This window comes from Triturus cristatus, chromosome 1_2 (genome assembly GCF_964204655.1).
Source record: "Triturus cristatus chromosome 1_2, aTriCri1.1, whole genome shotgun sequence".
Classification (NCBI taxonomy): domain Eukaryota; kingdom Metazoa; phylum Chordata; class Amphibia; order Caudata; family Salamandridae; genus Triturus; species Triturus cristatus.
The window spans coordinates 139,275,049-139,295,770 of NC_140580.1; the positions used below are offsets into that span (position 1 = coordinate 139,275,049).

At 41.4% G+C, this 20,722-nt stretch overlaps 1 protein-coding gene across 1 annotated transcript in view; it reads right to left on the bottom strand.

Moving 5' to 3' along the window:
- Positions 1–3,548: 3,548 nt before the first annotated feature.
- VWA2 (von Willebrand factor A domain containing 2) overlaps positions 3,549–20,722 on the bottom strand; it is a 270,127-nt gene continuing 252,953 nt past the window's right edge. The window contains exon 14 of the mRNA XM_085603290.1: positions 3,549–4,648. Coding sequence (XP_085459416.1) covers positions 4,527–4,648 — 122 coding nt within the window. The 3' untranslated portion in view covers positions 3,549–4,526. The remainder of the gene's footprint in view (positions 4,649–20,722) is intronic.

Consider the following 20,722-nt stretch of genomic DNA (forward strand, 5'->3'; position numbering starts at 1 on the left):
TTTGGATAATTTAGTGAGAATCCCAGACTGTGAAGAAGGTGTATGGTGTGGGATATGTGGCTGGCACACTGCTGGGCTGACTTTGCCTGAACAAGCCAGTCGTCCAGGTAAGGGAAGACGTGAATGTGCTGTCTCCTTAAGTGTGCAGCCACTGTCGCTAGGCACTTGGTAAAGACTCTGGGCGCCGTCGTTACTCCGAAAGGGAGTACTTTGAACTGATAATGCTGATCCTGAAGAGTGAACCTGAGATACTTTCTGTGTGATGGGTGTATGGGTATGTGGAAATACGCATCCTTCAAATCCAGTGTTGCTAGGAAGTCTCCCTGACTGAGTAACGGTAGAACCTGCTGGAGGGTGAGCATATGAAAGTGCTCTGACAGAATGTATTGGTTGAGAGGTCTCAGGTCCAGTATAGGTCTGAGAGACCCGTCCTTTTTTGGGATTAAGAAGTACAGAGAGTACACCCCTGACCCTGGCTGTTCCACAGGCACGAGCTCTATGGCGTCTTTTTGCAGCATACTTAGTACTTCTTGCTGCAATAACGTCAAGTGCTCTGCGGACATAGGACGGTGTCTTGGTGGTATGTTGGGTGGATTGGATGTGAATTCCAGACAATAACCGTACTGGACAATATCTGTGACCCACCTGTCTGTGGTGATGGATCTCCAGACTGGCAGGAACTGTCGGATTCTCCCCCCGACCGGTGTTATGTGGGCGGGGGGCAGTGACAAACAGTCACTGTTTGTTAGTAGCGGAGGACCTGGTGTTGTTGTGTCCTCGTCCTCTGCCTTTGGTGCTGGATCCACGATATCCACCCCTATTGTTTTTATTATAGGTACCCTGGGTACCTCCTTTACTGTACTGCTGCTGGGACCCCTGACCTCTAGCTGCTCCTTTATTCCCGGGGCGACGAAAGGAGCCACTCCGAAACTGCTGCGACTGTAGAGCCCCCATATATTTCGCAGTTTCAGTGTCCTTTTTAATCTTTTCCAGTGTAGCGTCAACCTCGGGGCCAAATAAAAAGTCTGGGTTGACTGGTTGATTCAAGATATTATTTTGAATCTCAGGTTTGAAACCTGATATTCTCAGCCATGCGTCCCTCCGCAACATCACACTAGTGTTGATCGCCCGTGCTGCAGTGTCAGCTGCATCTAGTGCGCATTTGATGGACGCATTTGTAATGAGTTGTCCCTCTCTGATGAGGAGCTCCGCTCCATCTTTGTATTCATCTGGTAGGTGTTCTAGCAGTGTTTCTAGGGTATCGTAGTATGACCTGTCGTATCGGGCCAGGAGTGCCTGAGTGTTGGCAATCCGCCAGATGTTTGCTGCTTGTGCTGCTATCCTTTTGCCTGATGTTTCTAGCACTTTGGACTCCTTGTCTGTAGTTTGCGAGTTAGCTCTCTTTCGAGCATTAGAACCATGGAGTCCAACGGCAATTGACCCTTAATGTACATTGGGTCTCCTGGGGCTGGTTTGTATTTCTTCTCTATTCTCGGGTTCAATACCCGTGCCCTGGTTGTCTCCTTAAAGATGCCCTTAGCATGTTTAATAACCCCTTTTAACATTGGCAGAGTCTTGACCGTTCTTTCTGACGTGGAGAACGTGTCCACCAAGAAATCCTCCTCCACAGAGTCAGAATGAAGTTCCACTCCGTGATTGGCAGCCGCCCTTTCAATGAGGGCGTTAAAAGCAGCAGCATCTTCAGTGGGAGATGGTTTGACATTATAAAGATGAGTGTCAGGAGCATTTTGTGGGTCTCCTGGGTCATTAGGGTCTCCCCATGCTTGATCTTGGTCTTGCTGTTGTTCATCGGGGTCATTATCCACAAGATAAGTGGTATCATCCCCAATATAGCCCTCTCCCGCATCTGTCTCCGAGTGTGTGGGAGAAAAGGATGGTGGTTCCTGGTCATAGGTGTGGTAAGGTTCTACAAGTACTGGTGTTGAACCTGACGCCATTTTCCTCTTTAGTGGAATTTTGTATGAGTCTAAAGCCTTTTCTGGAACAATTCTCCGCTTGCGGAACAACAGCCTACCAGTGTTGGCGTCGATAAACTTGTCCTGTGAGTGTTCGACATCGGTTCTTTCCGTGGGCCCTGTTCTAGGTTGTTCGATACTTTTCCTAAGTTCGAACCTCTTCGGTGTCCCTGGTGGTGGCAATCCGAACTTGATCGGTGCCGGCGCTGCGTGAGCCTTTGCGACCTTGTGCGGTTCCGGACCCGTTTTCGGTTCGAGAGTGGCCCGTTCCCTTATGCGCTTTAGAGACTCCGACACCTGCTGCAACGTGAATGCAGACGGTGCTTTGGACCCGACAGGCTCTTTGGAGACAGGCTTCGACGCGGTCTCCGGTGTCTTTCCAGCCTTCGGGTTTTCGATCCATGGTTTGGGATCGATGCCCTGTTGATCCGAGATTTTGGCAGTCTCAGCACTCTGCGGTGTCGATGTAGCCGGATCGACCACCTTGACCTTGGTCGCTGGTGCCCCAACTTTCGGTGTTATAGGCCGGTGCGTCTTCTCGGAACCGAGGGCCTTCCTCTGTTTCTCGGTGCCGAAGTTCTTTTGTGGTTTCTTGGTACCTAAGTCCTTCTTTCTTTGGTCGGCTCCGACGTCCTTCTTCTGTGTCGACGGATTGGAGGACTTCGTTGCCGTCGATCCGACCTGAACCAGTTGCACTTTCGGTTTCGATTTGACCGGAGCTGGTTTTGGTTTCGATTTCATTGAATCGACTGCAGTCTTTTTTGATTTTTCCGGCTCTTTAGAAATGTTCGAAGCCGGGCCTTGAGGCGGGGCTGAAAAACAATCCGACTGATCTTGGGTAAGGCCCGCAGGCGATCCCTCGACCTGAGCCTTATCAAGACTACCTCCTTCGGCCTCCGCATCGAAGGGTTGGCCTAGCTCCTCGCCTGAGCTATCTTCCTCGGCCCCAAGGGCCTCATCGTCGTCTCCTACCTCGTCGACGACGTCTTCGTCCTCGAAGAGCACTTCATCATCGTCGTCAGATTGGGATTCATGCTCCGAAGCATGGCTCGAGTCTATCTCTTCGACGCTCTCGACTTCTTCATCCTCGGTGCTGAATATGTTAACCGGGTTAGGCGCCGATTGTTTGGCCTCCAATCGAGCTGCCCGTCGATTCCGAAGCGTCTTCTTCGACCGGAACCGGGTGCAGGCCATACACCTGGACTCATCATGATCCGGTGATAAACATTTGTTACACACCGGATGGACATCGATGTGTGGATATTTCGCATGACATAGAGGACATCTCTTGAAGGGAGTCCTCGATTCCATCTTCGAACGTCGATCGATGTTCGGGGTCCGAGAAGGGTGAATAAGTATAACAATTTATCGATACCGAACGCAAACAATACCGACGATATCTAAAGGCTTTTGGCCTTAAATAAAGGTTTCCTAACTTGAGCTTAGATAAGCACATCCGAACCCAATGGCGGAAAAAAACAATCTGAGGATGGAGAGGATGCCCATGCGCACTGTAGTCCAGGGGAGTAGCCACCTATCTCGTGATACTTCGAAGACTCTTCCAGGACAACAATGTGCAATCATCCGGACCCAACACTAGGCGGCGATCTATGCACAGATATGAATTCAGCAGCCCACATGCCTCGAACACTACAATACCCTTGAGGTGGATGCCTGGTGCTGTTACAGAATACAGGATTCAATCCTCTTACAGGCTCGCCTATTCTGTAGCAATGTTTGCGGATTCTTTCGTATACAGTACTGTTCCGATTAAGGCAAATCAATTTGGCAGGACCTAATTTAGCAGCCAAGGGCCTTAAAAAGCAAACCTTAAGTCAGACTAGCAGTAGTACGTGAAGCTTTACCTTCTAGGGGCAAACAGAAGTAAACCTTATCTTACAAGCTATTCTATCATATGAACTCGACCACATATATCTGTACAACTTTTTTAAGAAGTCTGGTGCAGTTTCAAAGAGAGATGCATACCACTTCACCCATGATCTTCGGGAAAAAAATTGTGCAGGTTTTTTTTTTATATATAACTATACCGTACACTGAAATTCTATGACGTATCCAGAGGACAATCGATGTTTTGCAAACTATCTGCACACGTCTTGGATGTGGTGCATTAGTGTCTCAAATCAATCGAACCTGCATTTCTCTGCGATGAAATACAGAATCAGTGCAGATGACAACATTGGCCACAATTTGAACAAGTCCCAACAAAGCTGATCATGAGGGATTCCAGCAATGTTTACCAAAATTGTAGGGTTTCCTCAAGAAGCAAACTGGCAGTATTTTCCTCCCCAAAACACAATCATGCTAGCCAACCACTAAAGAAGATCTAGGGGCAACATAGATGCACATAGCAGTGCAGTCAAGTGCTGTTTCAGTTCACTTGCGTTGGGTTCCAAAAGTGTGGCATTTGCTAGGTCTGCCCCCTGTATCTGGACAGTTCCTTTGCATGGCTGATGCTTATGGGTGGCACAATTGCATGTCCCAGACTCCGCACCAAGGTGGTCCAGACGTTCACCACTGCAACAATCTGGATCAGTGTCTCGGCTGGGCGTGTCTCTTTCGGTGCTGTGCTCTAGAAAGATGGCGGTGATGCCGCTGCCTTCGTGATTGTGCAAACAAACCAGACTGCCTGGGAGAATCTCCACGCGCAATTTCTGTAAACAATTAAAAAAAAATTGTACTGTAAGAGAGACAACAAAGACTGTTCATCTGAAGGCCTGAGGATTACTCAACAGTTTGGCAAAGGATTAGAGAACCTTTTTATAATGCAGGTTAATATTTCAAATTCAGTAACATTCAAATAGCTCTGTAAGTCTTAAATCCTCCATCTACATTTTGGGCCTCATTTACAAGGTTTTTTGCGAAGGGCAGCTGCCATGGCACTGGCCTGCATCAAAAGGGCAAGAATGCGCTGTATCTCTGATATATGGCCCATTCCGATCTTTTTCGCTTGCGCTGGCGCACAATGGGCTGCCATGGCACTCTTGCGCCATGGTGCAAGGGTGTCTGTTGTAAGGGTGATTGTTTTTATGCAGGAAGGGGCAACTTCCTGCACAACAATAATCATGAGGTGGTGTTTTTCTCATTCTATGTGTGCTGCAGAATGCAGCAAGCATAGAAAGAGGAAAAAACAAGGAGGACTAAGGATATTTATCCGTGTTGTGCCTCCTTAACGCCACCCCTGGGGTTGCGTTAGAATCGGACGCATTCCCAAGTTTACTATTCCTCGTAAATCTGGGATGCTTCAGATTCCATGGGTGTTGTGTAGGAAGACCCACAGCAACATCCATTGAACGCCCCCTTTCATGCAGTTTTCTGCGTCAAAGGGGCACATATTTACAAGGCCATGAAAAGGCATGCAATGTGGCTTTGCATGGCCTTGTAAGTGTGCTATGGCACACTGCACCACCGGAGCATTAAAAAACGCTCTGGCAGCGCAAAAGTGTAGCTAGGAGCCTCAGAAATTAGTCCCTCAGTCGGGAGCCAATGTGTATCTATTGTGTACAGACCGACACTCACAAATGCCAGGCTGGCAGCGTAACAACTGGGCTTCTGGAGCAGCACCCCATAGATGAAGCATCGTGCCCAAATCCAGTCTATATTCTGGTATTTTGTCCCGCCACCAAGACATTTGATGAATCTGGAAGAATAGCGCGGGAGGGGTCGATGTACCAGAATTCCATTAAGAAATTGATTAGCAAATGGAGGATAGCGCAAGATGAAAATATTCAGTCTTGCAAGGATAAAGATGTACTACAATTAAGAACTGCTACCAAAAGCTGTCCTGCAACCAACAGGAGTGACAGTGGGCTTGGAGATAATGGCAAGAATGAGAGAAGATAGGGGTATAGAAAATAGAAAGGGTACATTTGCACAAATTATGGGGGGATGTAAAGAGGCACATAAAAAGTATTTCTTGAGCTCAGTGGCAAGTCCGGTTGAATGAGCAGTCTGGCTGTAAAGGTCAGAATTAATAATATTCTGGCAACCTGATGCTTGCGAGCAATATCAATTTGTCAAAATATTGCAATTGTTTAGTAGCACAAAGAACAGAGAAGCATCCGAAACAGGCATTTATAAGAAAAACTATGTTTTTTTTGCCATGTTTGATTTTTAAGTGCCCGCATGACGTCATTAAGGCAGCTCCTATGTGCTGGGTAGAATAACAAACCAGGACAGATGTGTCAAACCGAAGCTGGTTTCACCACCCTGAGCACTGCAGAATAAGGCCTTCAAAAAAGAAAACCACCATTGGCAAAGCCAATAGGTCGGGCATTGTCCACCAACCTTTTGACAATTCTTGTTATGATTTTTGCAAAAGTTTATTGTTGGTAAGCTGTTGGGTGTCAGTTAATCTAAAAATATAAATATGACCAAACACAAATATGTTTTTGGTTTTAAAAAAAAGCACACATTACCATAAAAATCCCTGGCACAGAGGAATTACTTTATGTATTGATATACTCATTGTGAAAGGTCAGCATGCCGTAATTCATGGTGAAGTCAGCCAATGGCTGAAATGTGCTGATACATTGCCCCTTGATGCATGCTTGAGTGGGTTTAAGAAAAATGTGAATGACACAGACAAATGGATGAAATGTGGCTGAAAACCTCTATAAGTAACTGTTATACGCATCATTTTAGAAAGTCAAAAGGTCTTAGCTAACACAGACTTAAAAAACACAATCGTTCTGCCATTGGCTGCCAGCCTTCCTGCCTTTGAGAAAAAAAGATAGACAGCAGGCAAGAAGGAAAGAAAACACGAAAGGAGAAAAAGCAATAAAGAATGGAAAAGGATAGAAAAAAGGAAAAGAAGGAAGAAAAATAAAGGAAGGAAATACCGAAACAAAGAAGGAAATAAAAGAAAAATGAAGAGCAAGAAGGAAAGGAAAAAAGAAGGAAAAAACAAACAAAGTCGAAAAATTCAGGAAGCAAATGAGGCGAAAAATATGTAAAGAAAAAAACGAAAGAAGAAAGGAGAGGTGAAACAAAAGAAGGAAAAAAGATGAAAGAAAGAAGGAATGAAATACGAAAAGAAATACGGAAAGTAAAAGAAGATAGAAGGAAAGAAATGAGGAACAAAGGAAAATGGAAAGAACTAAAGAAAAAGTATGAAGGAAAAGTGAAAGAGAAGGAAGGAAATATGGAAAGAAAGGAGCACAGATTGAAAGAAAAACTGAAAGGAAAGAAAGGAAATAACTAAAGAAGGGAAATGTGGAAAGAAAGGAGGACAGAAAAAAGAAAGACACGAAGAAAGGAAAGATGGAAAGAATAAAAAAAGGGGAATATGGAAAAATGAGGAATGAAAAAAGAAATGAGGAAAGAAATAAAGAAAGGAAAAAGAAAAAAACAGTCAGGAAATATGGAAAGAAAGCACATAGAAAGAAAGGAGGGAAATATGGAAATAAAGAAAGAAGGGAAGGACTAAGGAAAGAAAAAAATTGGAAAGAAATAAAGAAGGAAATATGGAAAGAAAAAATGAAAGAAAGACAGATGGAAAGAGAAAAAAGGAAGAAAAAAAGAGCAGGAAAGAAAAAGCAGGAAGAAGGAAAAGGAGATGAATATAGAAAGAAAGAGAATTAAAGAAAAATCAGGAAAGAAAGAAAGCAAGACAGGAAGGAAATAAGGGAAGAAAGGAGGACAGATACAGAAAGGAAAGAAATAAAGAGCAGGAAAGAAAAAGCAGGAAGAAGGAAAAGAAGATGAATATGGAAAGAAATAGAAAAAAGGAGCAAATATGAAAAAAGGAAGAAAAAGAGGGAAATGAAGAAGGAAAGAAAGCAGGAATGAGTGAAAAAGCAGGACAGAAAGATGGAAAGAAAGAGGGTAACATGGAAAGAAAGGATGAAAAGAAAGAACAAAGAACCATCAGGAAAGAAAGGAGGAAATATGGAAAGAAAAAGGCAAGAAGGAAAGAAAGGAAAAGGAAAATATGGTAAAGAAGGATCAAAGCAAGAAAGAAAGCAGAAATAAATAAGGAAAAAGAAAAGCAGGACAAAGGGAAGAGAAGGACAGAAATATAAAAAAGAGAAGAAAGGAGGAAAGATCGTGAGGTCGAAATGGAAGAAGGAGGGAAATGTGGAAAGAAAGTTACAAAAAAAGCAGGAGGGAAGTAAAGGAAGGATCCATGGAGATGAAAAAAGAAAGGCAAAGGCTGGAAGGAAGTAAAGGAGGAGAGAAATTTGGAAGCAACTGTGGAAAAAATGGAAGAAAAATGAAGGAAAGAAAAAGTGAAGGAAAAAGACAGAAAAAGTGGAAAAGAAATAACGAAAGGGAAGAAAAGCAGGTAGGAACAAAGGAAACATGGAAAGACGGAAACAAAGAAGGAAGGACATTTTGAAGGAAAAAAGAGGAAAGAAAGAACCAAAAAGCAGGGAAGAAAGGAGGAAGGACATATGGAAAGAAGGAAAGGAAAACGAAAGAAAACAGGAAGAGAAAGAGGGAAATATGGAAAGGAATAAGGAGAGAAACATTGAAAGAAAGATAAAAAAGAAGGTAAGCTGGAAAGAAAAAAACAGTAAAATGTTAAAAGAAAGGAGAAAAGATGGAAAAAGGAAAAAGGTAAAAAATGAAGGAAAGAAAACAAAGTTTCAAAAATCTGAATGAAAAGAAGGAACGAAAGATAGGAAACATGAAAACAAAGAAGAAAGAAGGAAAGCAGGAGAGAAAGAAGAAAGGAAAGCAAGGAGGAAAGAAAAAGATCAAAAAACAAAAGCATCAAGAAGCAGAAAAGAGGAATAAAAGGAAAAAATAAGGAAAAAAATGAAAAAAGCAGAAAGAGAAGCAAGAAAATAGAGGAAAGAAGGAAAAAAGAAAGAAGGAAGGAATGAAATAGGGAAAGAAAAAGAAAAGGAGGAAGAAAAGAAAATAAATAAGAAAGACAGAAGGAAAGCAGGACAGAAAGGAAGGCGGGAGGGAAATGTGGAAGGAAGGAAACAAAGAAAGGAAACAAAGAAAAAAGGAGAAAAATAAAGAAATGAGGAAATAAAGGCAGGAAAGAAGGAAGGAAAGAGACTGAGAAAGAAAAAGGCAAGAAGGAAAGAAAGGAGGAGGGAAATATAGAAGGAAAGAGAAGAGGAAAGATGGAAAGAAGGAATACATAAAAAAGAAAAGCAGGAAGGAAAGAAAGGAGGAAAGGTAAATATGGATAAAAAAGGAGTAAAGAAAGCAGAAAAGAAGAAAAAAAGCAAGAAAGAAGGAAAAAGAGAGGAAACATGGAATGAGAAAGTAAGACAGAAAGACGGAAAAAAGCAAGTAAGAAATAAGGGGGAAAAGCTGGAAGGAAAGAAGACAAGAAATTAAGAAAAGAGGACAGATGAAAAAGAAAAATGAAGGGAAGCAAAGAAAGATGGAAACAAAAATGAAACAAAGAAGAGGGGGAAAGCAGGAGAGAATGAAGGAAATGTGGAAAGAAAAGAGGAAAGATAGAAAAGGAAGGAAGAAAGAAGAAAAGGCAGAAAGATAAAAGCATGAAGGAAAAAAGAGGGATATATGAAACAAAAGAAGGAACGAATAAAATGGTAGAAAGAATGGAGGAAAAAATGAAAAAAGAAGGGAAAAAAAGAAAGGTAGGAGGGAAATATGGAAGAAAGGGACAAAATGGGGAAGATTGGAACGAAAGATGGAAAAAAGAAATAGGTAAAGGAAAGTAAAACGCATGATGGAAAAAAAGAGGTGGAAATAGGGAAAGAAAGGTAAATATGTAAAGAAAAAGAGGCAGATAAGCAAGACAAAGCAGGAAGGAAGGTAGGAAAAAGCAGGAAGAAGTTAGTGAAAGAAAAGATGGAGGGACATTTTAAAAAGTGGAAACTAAAGAAGAAAAAAGCAAGAAGGAAAGGAGAAAAGAAAAAAAAAGCTGGAAGGAATGGATGACAAAAATATGGAAAGGAAAACAGAAAAAGGAAAAAAAATAAAGTAGAAAAGAAGGAAAAAAGCAGGAAGAAAAGAAGGAAATAAAGAAGGGAAAAAATATGGAAAGAAACAAGGAAAGTAAGTAGGGAGGATGGTAAGAATGAAAGAATTAGAAAAAAGAAAAAGAAAAAAGCAGAAAGAAAAAACATGGATAGAAAGAGAAAAAGAAAAGGAAAAGAAAGATAGACGTAGAAAGAAGGAAAGTAATATGAAAAGTAAAATTAAGCAGAAAGGGGAAGAAAGAAGGAAAAAAGAAAATGAAAGGAAAGAGTGAATACAAGAAAAAGTAAGAAAGAAAGTGGCTTGCAAGAAAGAATTAAAGAAAAAAGAGAAGAGTGTAGGAATGAAAGCTGGAAAGAAAGAAGAGAGAAGGAAGGAAAAGGGGACAGGTGGAAAGAAAGAAGAAGAGAAATATGTAAAGAAAGAAGGAAAAAAGAAGATGCAAAGAAAAGAAAAAGGAAGAATGGAAAGAAAGAAGAAAAGAAAGAACGAAAGTCAATGAAGAAAAGAAAAAGAGCAGGAAGGAAAAAAGGAAGAAAATATGGAAAGAAAGAAAGAAAAAATTAAATGAAAATAGAAAGAAGAAAAGAGGAAAGGGAAAAATGGAGGAAAGAAAAAACAGGACAGGGAATTAAAGAAAAAAGTTACAAAAAGCAGGAAGGAAAGAACAAAAGGGAAATTGGGGAAGGAGGAAAGAAAGAAAAAGGAAGAAGAAAAGAAAGTAGAAAATAAGGAAAGAAAAGAGGAAATATGAAAAGAAAGGAAACCAATTGGAAAAGAAAGAAGGAATACAGTAAAAAGCAGGTAGGAAGAAAGAACGAAAGAAAGACAAAGCAGGACGGAAAGGAAAGAAAGGAAGGGAATATCAAAAGTAAGGTGAACAGATAAAAGGAAATAAAGGAGAGAAATATTGAAAGAAAGGAGGACAGATGGAAAGAAAGGAAAGCGAAAGAAATGAGAGAAGAAAGAAAAGAAAGCAGGAAATAAAAAAGGAAGGAATAATGGAAAGAAAGGAGGAAAGATAGAAATAAGGAATAAAATAAGGGTGAAAGAAGTAAAGAATGAAAAAGCAGGAAGGAATAATGGAAAGAAATGAGAAAAGATAGAAAATAAAGAGTTGATGCATTTTCTAGGAGAAGAAAGAAAGCAGGAAGGAAAGATGGAATGAAAGAAGGTGGAATATGGAAAGAAGGAAAGGAAGGAGAAACTATGGAAAGAAGAAAGGATGCAAAAGAAGGAAGGAAAGAAAGGCGGGAAATATTGAGAGAGAGGAGGACAGATGGAAAGATAGGGATAGAATGAAAGGGAATAATGAAAAAAGAATGAAGGAAAGAAAGAATGAGGGAAATATGAAAAGAAAGGAAACATGGAAAAAGGGAAAGACACAAGAAGAAAAAAGAAAAAACAGGACAGACAAAGAATGTAGGAAGAAAATACAGAAAAGAATGAATGAAAGAAGGGAAATCAGGAATGTCAGAAAAAGAAAGGAAAACAAAGGAAAGAATGAAAGGAAGAAGTAAAGAAAATGGAGGAAGGAAATATGGAAAGAAAGAAATGAGGAAAAATAGAAAGAAAGAAAAGAAAGGACACAAGTTAGAAAGAAAGCAAGTTAGAACGAAAGCAAAGGAAAGAAAGCAAGGAAGATTGAAAAAGGAAGGAAAGCAAGAAAAAGTGAAGGAAGGAAGGAAAGGGAAAAAATGAAATAAACGATAGCAAGAAAGAAGGAAAATGTAAGGCAAGAACGAAAGAAGGCAAGAACGAAGTATGGAAATTTCGAAAGAAATGGGGTAAAAAGGAGGAAAGGTAGAAAGAAAAAGAAAGTTAAAAGAAAGGAATAAAGGAAGGATGAAAAAGAGAAATAAAGATGGAAAGATGGAAAAATAAAGAAATGAAAAAAAGCAGGAAAGTGGAAAAAAGGAAAAGGCAAGAAATAAGGAAAGAAAAAAGAAAAGAAAAATAAGGAAAGATAGAAGGTAGGAAAGAAAGTATTACAAATTAAACCTAATATAGGCTGATTTTCTTTCTGAGCAAAGTTTAAGAAACGTTGGTGAAATTTATTACAGAATAAATGTGCCAAAAGGACATGGCTAATGCCAGGCCTAAAAATACAAAAGCAAATGATTTAGCTAGGATGTGCACAACATATTCAGTAAGCAGGATTGTTGTAGAAATGGACTAAGGTGCTAGAGAGGGCTATGATGAATAAAGATAACAAGAATGACCAAATGCCTAGCATATCTACCCAAGTAAATGCAGATTGTGAGTTTACACCGGTTGACGTGAAGAAAAGAGCAGTACAGGGGAAGAGATGTGTAAAGTAGGTCGTCGCAGGGAGCCAGCATGCAGAGCACATGCTCATACCACCTATTCGGCACTGTCATAAACAGAGAGTGCAGGGATTTAGCATAAACTACGAGAACTGTCTGCCACTGGACTGCCAGGCCATTCGATTTCCTTATCCTGGACTGCCATGGTGGTCATCGGCATGGAAACATTCAATGACCCTGTGAAGGAAAGCCATCTTTTCTGAGTGGTTACCATGGATTTGTCACCTTTTGCTGGACACTATATTTCGCTGCCTTTAGACTTTTTGAGCACTTTACCCCTGCTAACCAGTAGTATAGTGCCTGTGCTCCCGCTTTAAACATAGTCAAAATGGTATACTCCTGACTGGCATATTAAACTTATCTATAAGTTTCTAGTATATGGTACAAAGTGTACCTGGGGCCTGTAAGTTAAATGTCATTAGTGGACGGCAGCACCTATTGTGACATCCACTTCAGTGACGAGTAAAAGATGGCTTCAGGCCTACCTATGTAGTCTGACTGTAGCAGTGCAAAAATTTCAATTCAATCTGTCAAAATAAAGCCTTTTGAAAGGTCTAAACCTCTTTTTTTGATATTAACAAGTCACCCCCATGTAGACTTTTCAGCTCACAAGAAACAGTGCATAGTATTTAAAAGTGGAACATGTAGAAATGTAAGTTAACATGGCCTTACAGTGACTAGCATCTCAAAGCTATTTTCACTGTAGGAAGGCTGGCTGGCCCATAGATAAAACCAGAGTGCAGATTAAAATACCAATACTGTATCTCAGGAATGGGACTAGCTAGAAAATTATTGAAACAACTATTTTTATTAGTTGTTAAAAACCCAATTCAATGGTGAAGTCATATGTTGAATAAATATTAAGGATAAGCCACATTTAGAAAGTTACTTTATCGGGGGGCGTGGCTTGGATGCCGCGCAAGATGGCCGGCTAGGTACGGAGCTCCGCCGCATCGATCACCTCACGGCGTATTTTTCCCGATGTAAACGGGACCGTTACTGAGCACCGTTGCCGGATTTGGTTGGCGGAACATTAACGGAATCGGCGGAGCAGCTTTTCACCGCTTGTGGAGCCGTTTTCTCCCCTCTCCGCGATGAATTCCCTGCCCCTCACGGAGCCGCCATTTTGAAGCTCTTCCGAACATCGGAGCCTCTGCTGACAGGAGCTGTCACTACACGACGTGCCACCTGACACCAACGAACTTTCAGACACCGACTTCACTTCAGGGGTGAGATTTATATATATTGTGCAAGACGCCTTTACTGCATTTTTTCTCTCCTCCTCCACAAGAGAGGAAACGTCCAAATACGCAGTTTTACGGCGCTTCACCCCTGATAACTGGATGTTTCCCGCCCTAACATGCTCACTGCTCTGAAACACTTTTTATCCTAAATTTTTTCCTCATGGCGCTATGACAACAACGTTCTCTGAGACTTTCTGCCCGTTTCTCCTGCGCCTCAGCTACTTCAGGATGCTCCTTCCTGTGCTTCCTTTTTAGTCATCCTCCCCTTTTTGTACTCGTTATTTAGCACACTCTAATTCCCTGTCGCCTTCTCCACTGAATTGCGTCTGGGTGCTTCACCCTCTCTTTGGAGATATTTCTGGAACATTTCACATGCACCTTTAGTCGTCTCACAGGGAATTGAGACTATATTGTCGCACGCTCATTTCTTTCTATGGTCAACCTACGCAAACCTAAATTTGTCTTCATAACATCGGGGAGTACTTCAGGAGCATCTTCATCTGGTACAAATAGAGCCACTGCATCTGCGAAAATGACGACTCCAAAATCATCATTGGCTCATACTAATACCAGTAAGTCCTCCCCACCCGCTCCGGCGGGCAAGCGCCTCAAGCAAAATTCTCCTACGCCAGAAGACAATCCTTCTCATTCTTCTACTGACCAAATTCTAGAGGAATTGCGTGCGCTGCGCCCATTTATTGAAAAAACGAGTACAGATATGCAGCTTTTAAAGGATAAATGGGAAAATATGGATGCCCGTCTTTCTACTGTTGAACAGCACCTTCCTGAAGTTCAGTCCAACACACAACGTATAGACTCTTTAGAAAAAACGGTCCTCTCACTCCAAAAGCATACAGAGGATTTGGAAAATCGAAATAGGAGGAATAACCTCCGTATTTACAATTTGCCGGAAAATCTTGAGGGGGATAATCCAGTAACTTTCTTCACCACTTTCTTGCCGAAACTTCTGGATCTACCACCTTCCACCTCCATTAGTATACAAAGAGCCCATAGACTAGGTGCCAGAACGGGCTCCTCCTCAAAACCTCGTGGAGTCATCATTTTATTTCTGAAATACACAGATCTTTTATTGATTCTCTCAGCTGCGAGGAGTAAAAAACAAGTGTCTTGGCAAGGTCAACGAGTATATCTATCTCAGGATGTCTCTAACGTCACTGCCACCAGACGTAAGGAATTTCTGGCTATGCGTCCCTCTCTGCGCGCCTTAGGAGCAAGATATGGCTTGTTTCATCCTTGTACTCTCAGAGTCACCTATCGAGAAAAGACTTGGTCATTTCAGGAACCTGGAGAATTAAGGAACTTTCTTCTTCTACACAGTGAAGAAGGGATGGACGCCTCCTCTTCTGCGTCGACTAGTGGCTGAAATTGGACTTTTATTGTTTAACTTGCTTGTCTTCCTAATGGCTTGTCTTTGACTTCGTGTATTCTCCTTACTTCTCATCTCAGTTCTTACACTCTTTTTTCGTATCTCTTCTCTCCTTTATCTGTTTCTGGCATCTCCTATATATCCCTCTATTTTCTTTTTCTACTTTCTGGACTTCTGTTTTTATGTCTACATGTTATGTATGTTAACATTTTTCCCTTTTTTCCTCCCCAGACGGATATGTATCGGATACTCCTCTCAACACCTTGTCCCATTCCATGTTCCTTTTGTGAGGTCTCGATGTGGTTCTCCTCCTGATCCTGGTCCGTACGTCTTGTAAAGCATCACCACCTCCCCACCTTTCCCTATGTGTATTTTTTCTCTTTCAGGTATGTTTAATACAGTCATCCTTCTGGATTTGTACTGTCTCCTATGCACTCTCTCTTTTCTTCCTTCTTCCTTCCCCATTGATCTCCCTTCCCTTTTCCCATCCCTCTCCTCCTCCCTTTTCCTTTTTCTTCTTCCTTTTCTACCTGTTCTTCCTTCTTCCTTTTTGAAGAGTTTTATGGTTAATACTTCTATACAGTTTGAAATGTTATTACATGTACAGTATGTTTTTGCAACTCTTGATTTAGATCAGTTTAATAAGCTTTCACCTTCAAAGTTGTTTCATGGAATGTGAAAGGATTTAATCACCCTATCAAAAGGCAAAGAGTACTCTCCCACCTTTCCTCTTACAATCCAGATATCGTCCTTATCCAAGAAACTCACTTATCTGACATCGAATCTTTAAAGCTAAAGCGATTATGGGTTGGAACTGTTTTATTTTCTCCTGCTTCTCAAAAAAAGAATGGAGTAGCCATTTTGATTCATAAGCGACTCCAGTGTAAAGTAGTTCTAGAAGAAAAGGATGACGAGGGGCGCTGGGTCTTAGCTAAACTACTAATTAACAATACCCCACTTACGATATTCAATGTTTATGGTCCCACATGTTTTGACTCCTCTTTTTGGCCCTCCATTACAGCAAAGTGTATTCAACATAAAGATGATGCTTTTCTATTGGGTGGAGATTGTAACCAGATCATTGACCCATTTCTAGACCGAAGATCCTCTGTTCGTTTTTCCCCTCATAAACCACATAAACAATTCCTTGACACTATTACCCAAACTCATCTTGTAGACTCATGGAGACTCACTCACCCAGACGTTATGGATTTCTCCTTCTTCTCTCCTCCTCATGCTTCCTTCTCCCGCTTAGACTATATCTTTCTCTCTTCATCTCTTTCTCAACACCTTATTTCTTCTTCTATTGAACCGATTGTTATCTCTGACCATGCTCCTATTATTACTGTTTTTGACCTCCTTCCTCCTACTCCTAAATCTTCTCGCTGGCGCTTCAACCCTTCTCTTCTTACTGATCCTCTTTTTTCCTCCTCTTTTCGTGCTTTTGCTTCTGAATTTTTTCATCTTAACTCGACGCCTGATACCCCACCTCATATTCTTTGGGATTCCTTCAAGGCCACAGCCCGAGGTTTTATTATTGATTTTGTCTCTAAAAAAAAGAAAAAATTCCTTCAAAAACGTAAAGTCACCCTTGCACATATTAAATCTCTGGAACATCAATTCTATACTTCCTCTGATAAGATTATGTCTCCTGAATTGCTTAAGGCTAAGATTGCCTTTAACAAACTTACCACAGACTCTGCTTCCTCTTTTCTTCTCCGGAGCAGCGCGCGATTTTATGGAGGTCGAAATAAATCAGGTAAACTGTTAGCTAATTATTTAAAATCTCGTAAAGAACGTACTAATATTGATTCTATTTACTCCCCCTCTAATGTACTTCTTCATACCAATGCAGAAATTTTGGAACAATTCCACTCTTTTTATGAGACTTTATATACTCCGGAAAACCCTCCCACCCCAGAGCTTATTCAATCCTACTTTGACAACATACCTCGACCAGATACTTCCCACCTTAATATTTCGGCCGTTGATTCTGATCTTACGATTTTGGAACTGTCCTCCGCTCTAACCTCCCTCACTAAGGGGAAAACCCCAGGACCTGACGGCTTCCCAGTTGAATTCTACCTACATTTCTCAGACCTTCTTTTACCACACCTTCTATCTCTATTTCAGTCTTTTTGTTCTACTGGATCAGCCCAAGGCTCTTTTCAGGACGCTACCATATGCCTTATCCCTAAAGATGGTAGAGACCCTAAGTTCTGTAAAAATTATCGACCTATATCTCTAGTTAATGTTGACTATAAAATTTTTGCGAAACTATTAGCTCTTCGCCTTGACCCGCTCCTACCACATCTTATAGGGAAAGAACAATGCGGCTTTGTTAAAGGCCGCTTGACCTCGGATAATTCTAGACTCTTCCTTAATGTTTTAAGTAAAGCCCCTTCACTATCGATTCCCCTTGCAGCCATTTCAGTAGATGCTGAGAAAGCCTTTGACCGGGTCGACTGGTCTTTTCTTCTGGCCTCCTTAAAATGGCACGGCTTTAACCCTAAATTCATATCTTATATTTCTTTGATATATTCTATGCCCAAAGCATCTGTTCTCGTTAATGGTCAACTCACTTCCCCATTCACACTCCAACGTGGTGTTCGTCAGGGCTGTCCCTTATCACCTCTTTTATTTATTTTAGCGCTTGAACCTTTCCTTACCTCCATACGCAATAATCCATCCATCTCTGGCTTCCCGTACGGTAAACGTCATCTTAAATTGTCTGCATATGCTGACGATATTCTTTTATTTATTTCTGACCCGCTTACCTCAGTCCCCGCATTACTAGACGAATTTCAGAAATTCTCCTTGGTCTCCGGTTACAAAATAAACTCGGACAAAACAGAGATTCTTCCTTTAACCAAACTTTGTCTCCCCCACTTTTTCACGGCTACTGGCTTTGCTTGGAATTCTACAAAAATTAAATATCTCGGTGTTCTTTTTTCTAGCTCTATATCCTCCTCCATTCAACTCAACATGAATGCAGTCATATCTAGGATAGACTCATTACTCACCTCTTGGAATCCACTATTTCTTTCATGGTGGGGCCGTCTTGACTCCATCAGAATGATGATTGCCCCTATTTTGATCTACTTATTATCCATGCTCCCACTTCGTATTCCAAACTCCTATTTCCGTCGTATTGATTCTGCGTTGTCCAAATTTCTTTGGAAGCAGAAAAAAGCCCGCATATCGCTTTTCAACTTACGTAAATCTAAACTTAATGGTGGTACCAACTTTCCTGACTTTCGCCTCTATCATAAGTCCTTTTCCCTTCGACAGGCTTCCCGCTGGTTATCTCAGGAACCCTCCCCTTTTTCTCCCCTCTGGCTTTCTGTTGAACAGGAACTACTGCTTCCATACTCCTTCCAAGAAGTAATTCGTTTTACCTCTAAAGCCCCATGCCTTAATCCCCTTTTATTCAAGCATACTTCTTCTCTTCTGCGCCCTTTAGTTTCACTTTCCTCAGTAACGCAGGAATCCTTCCTACTATTGCCTATATGGTACAATTCACTTATATTAATTAACAACCGACCTATTGCATGGCCCTCATGGAGAGCGAAAGGTATCATTTGGATACGTCATCTCTTTGATGGGTCATCCCCTTGCTCATTTCCTACATTTCGGTCTCAATTCCACTGCCCTCCTTCTTTTGCAAAGAAATTCCCTATCCTTATGGAAACCATTCTAGATCGTTATTACTCTCTCCCCTCTGAAGATCTACCTACCTCATCTTCCTCTCTACTCACTATCCTTTCTACAACTCCTAAAGCTTCCATCATTTACCGGTACTTTTCAGCCCCCAACCCAGATCGTCTCAAATCAAAATTAGAATTGTCCTGGGAGACAGACTTACATTCTTCATGGCCGACTTCTCTCTGGGACAAAATATGGGCTCGATCCTTGAAGATCTCCCGTACTGCCTCTCTCACTCAATCCCTATTTTTCTTTTACCACAGACTATACCTTTCTCCTCTTTCTATCTCGCGCTTTCAACCTGATGCTGTATCTAATTGTTGGACCTGTAATGCCCCTTCTGCGGATCTTTTCCACCTCTTCTTCTTCTGTCCTTCAACTCGTATTTTCTGGTCTCAGCTATTCTCTCGCCTTTCTCGCATTTTCAACCTTTCTATTCAATTTTCTCCTTCTTTAGTATTTCTTGGTAGCCTTTCAGAGGATTTAGACCTCCCCCCACATTCTCGCGGTCTTTTTGACCTTATGCTGGCTCTGGCATTACAGCATATTGTCTCTAATTGGAAATCTCTGAACAAATTGTCTCTCAATTGTTGGTGGAATCTTGTATGTCACTCACACAGACTTGATGTTGCCTTTGCTTCCTCCTGTAAACCCTCCCGAAATGTTGAATTTTACTGGCTACCTCTTACTCTATACCTTGATCAATCCGCCAAAAAGAGTTACTCTCCACTTTCTTCAGATAATTTCAAACCCCCCTGAACACATGTACTCTTGCCTGTAGTTTTTTCATGATATTTTTCAGTCTCAATATTGTTATTATTTAGCTTTATATTGACCTTCCTCATACTTCTTTTTCATTCATGCAATTACTCATATGATGGTCTTTTACTGTACTTTTTGATTGCCATTTACTGTATTTCCTATTATTCCTTACCCATCTTCTACGATAAATACCATGTTTTTGTTTTCTTCTCTCCTCCCTTCCCCCCCCTCCTTCCCTCCCCATCACTTAAAATGCTTTGTTTTTCATTGTGATATTGGCTGCTTCTATTTTCTTTCTCCCATCTTATACCGTTTTTCTCATATTTGCTGATGTCACCTTATTGTAATACTTATTTTTCTCTAATAAAGCTTTCAAACTTAAAAAAAAAAAAAAAAAAAAAGAAAGTTACTTTATCCACGCCTAAAATTCATAGAGGTTAATTCACATTTACTCTCTAGCTTTTCCCAGCCAGTAATTAGCATTTCATTAGGTGAGAAAAAGTTGTGAAATGCCTTCCAGGAGCAAACAAATGGGCTGACCGGAATGGGCAGAGATGACTTCTCTGAACCTCACAGAATATACAGGGTGGGGGCTGTGGGCATCCTCTGTGACACTAAAATTTCAAATCCCACTGGTGTGTCAAATCGTACTTGGCTGGTCTGCTGGGTTTACATATAATAATGCGGGGTGCACTAGAAAGGATGATAGCAGGGTGCCAAAACAATTCTTGTGTATCCGCTGTCTGGTTCCAGACAAACCCTGTTTTTGTCATATCTGATGTCTGTCACTGGTTTTATTTGGGGCACAAACTGCATTTTGGAGTTAGATGTGGGAGGACACTATGATTACCATAGTGCACTCCCTGCACACACCCTCAGAGCCCAGGTTGAGTGTGGGCAAAGATATTCACACTCTTGAAAATGCCCAAAGTGTCAAGGGATTGCCAGGAAACGTTTACCCCATTGGTTAGAGCACGCACAGGAGTCATTCCCACCCACAAGCTTGTTCCAAGCATAAATCTGGCATATTACCCACTTTGGAACACTGCTGGAGCTGAGAGAGTACAGCAGTGGACTCAATCTGCTGTCTGCGACCTGAGAGGAGCTCTGAAGGGCTAGACCTCCTCTCTCTCTTGTTCCTTGGACAAAGACGAGAGCTGACCTCTTGTTCAGGCTACATGGATAAATCAAGCTACTAGAGGCCTTTCATGCAACTTCACAGCTGACCAGTGGCAACTAGACCATGCCTGACACCCTGTGAGTTTAAGTGCCTGCCTGAAGTTTTGGGGCCATTAAAAGTGACTCCTATAGTGGATTGGGAGCAAAAGGACTAAGTTAGAAGGTAAAATCATTGACCAGGCAAACTTAGTTGTCATATCCGGATCACTCTCC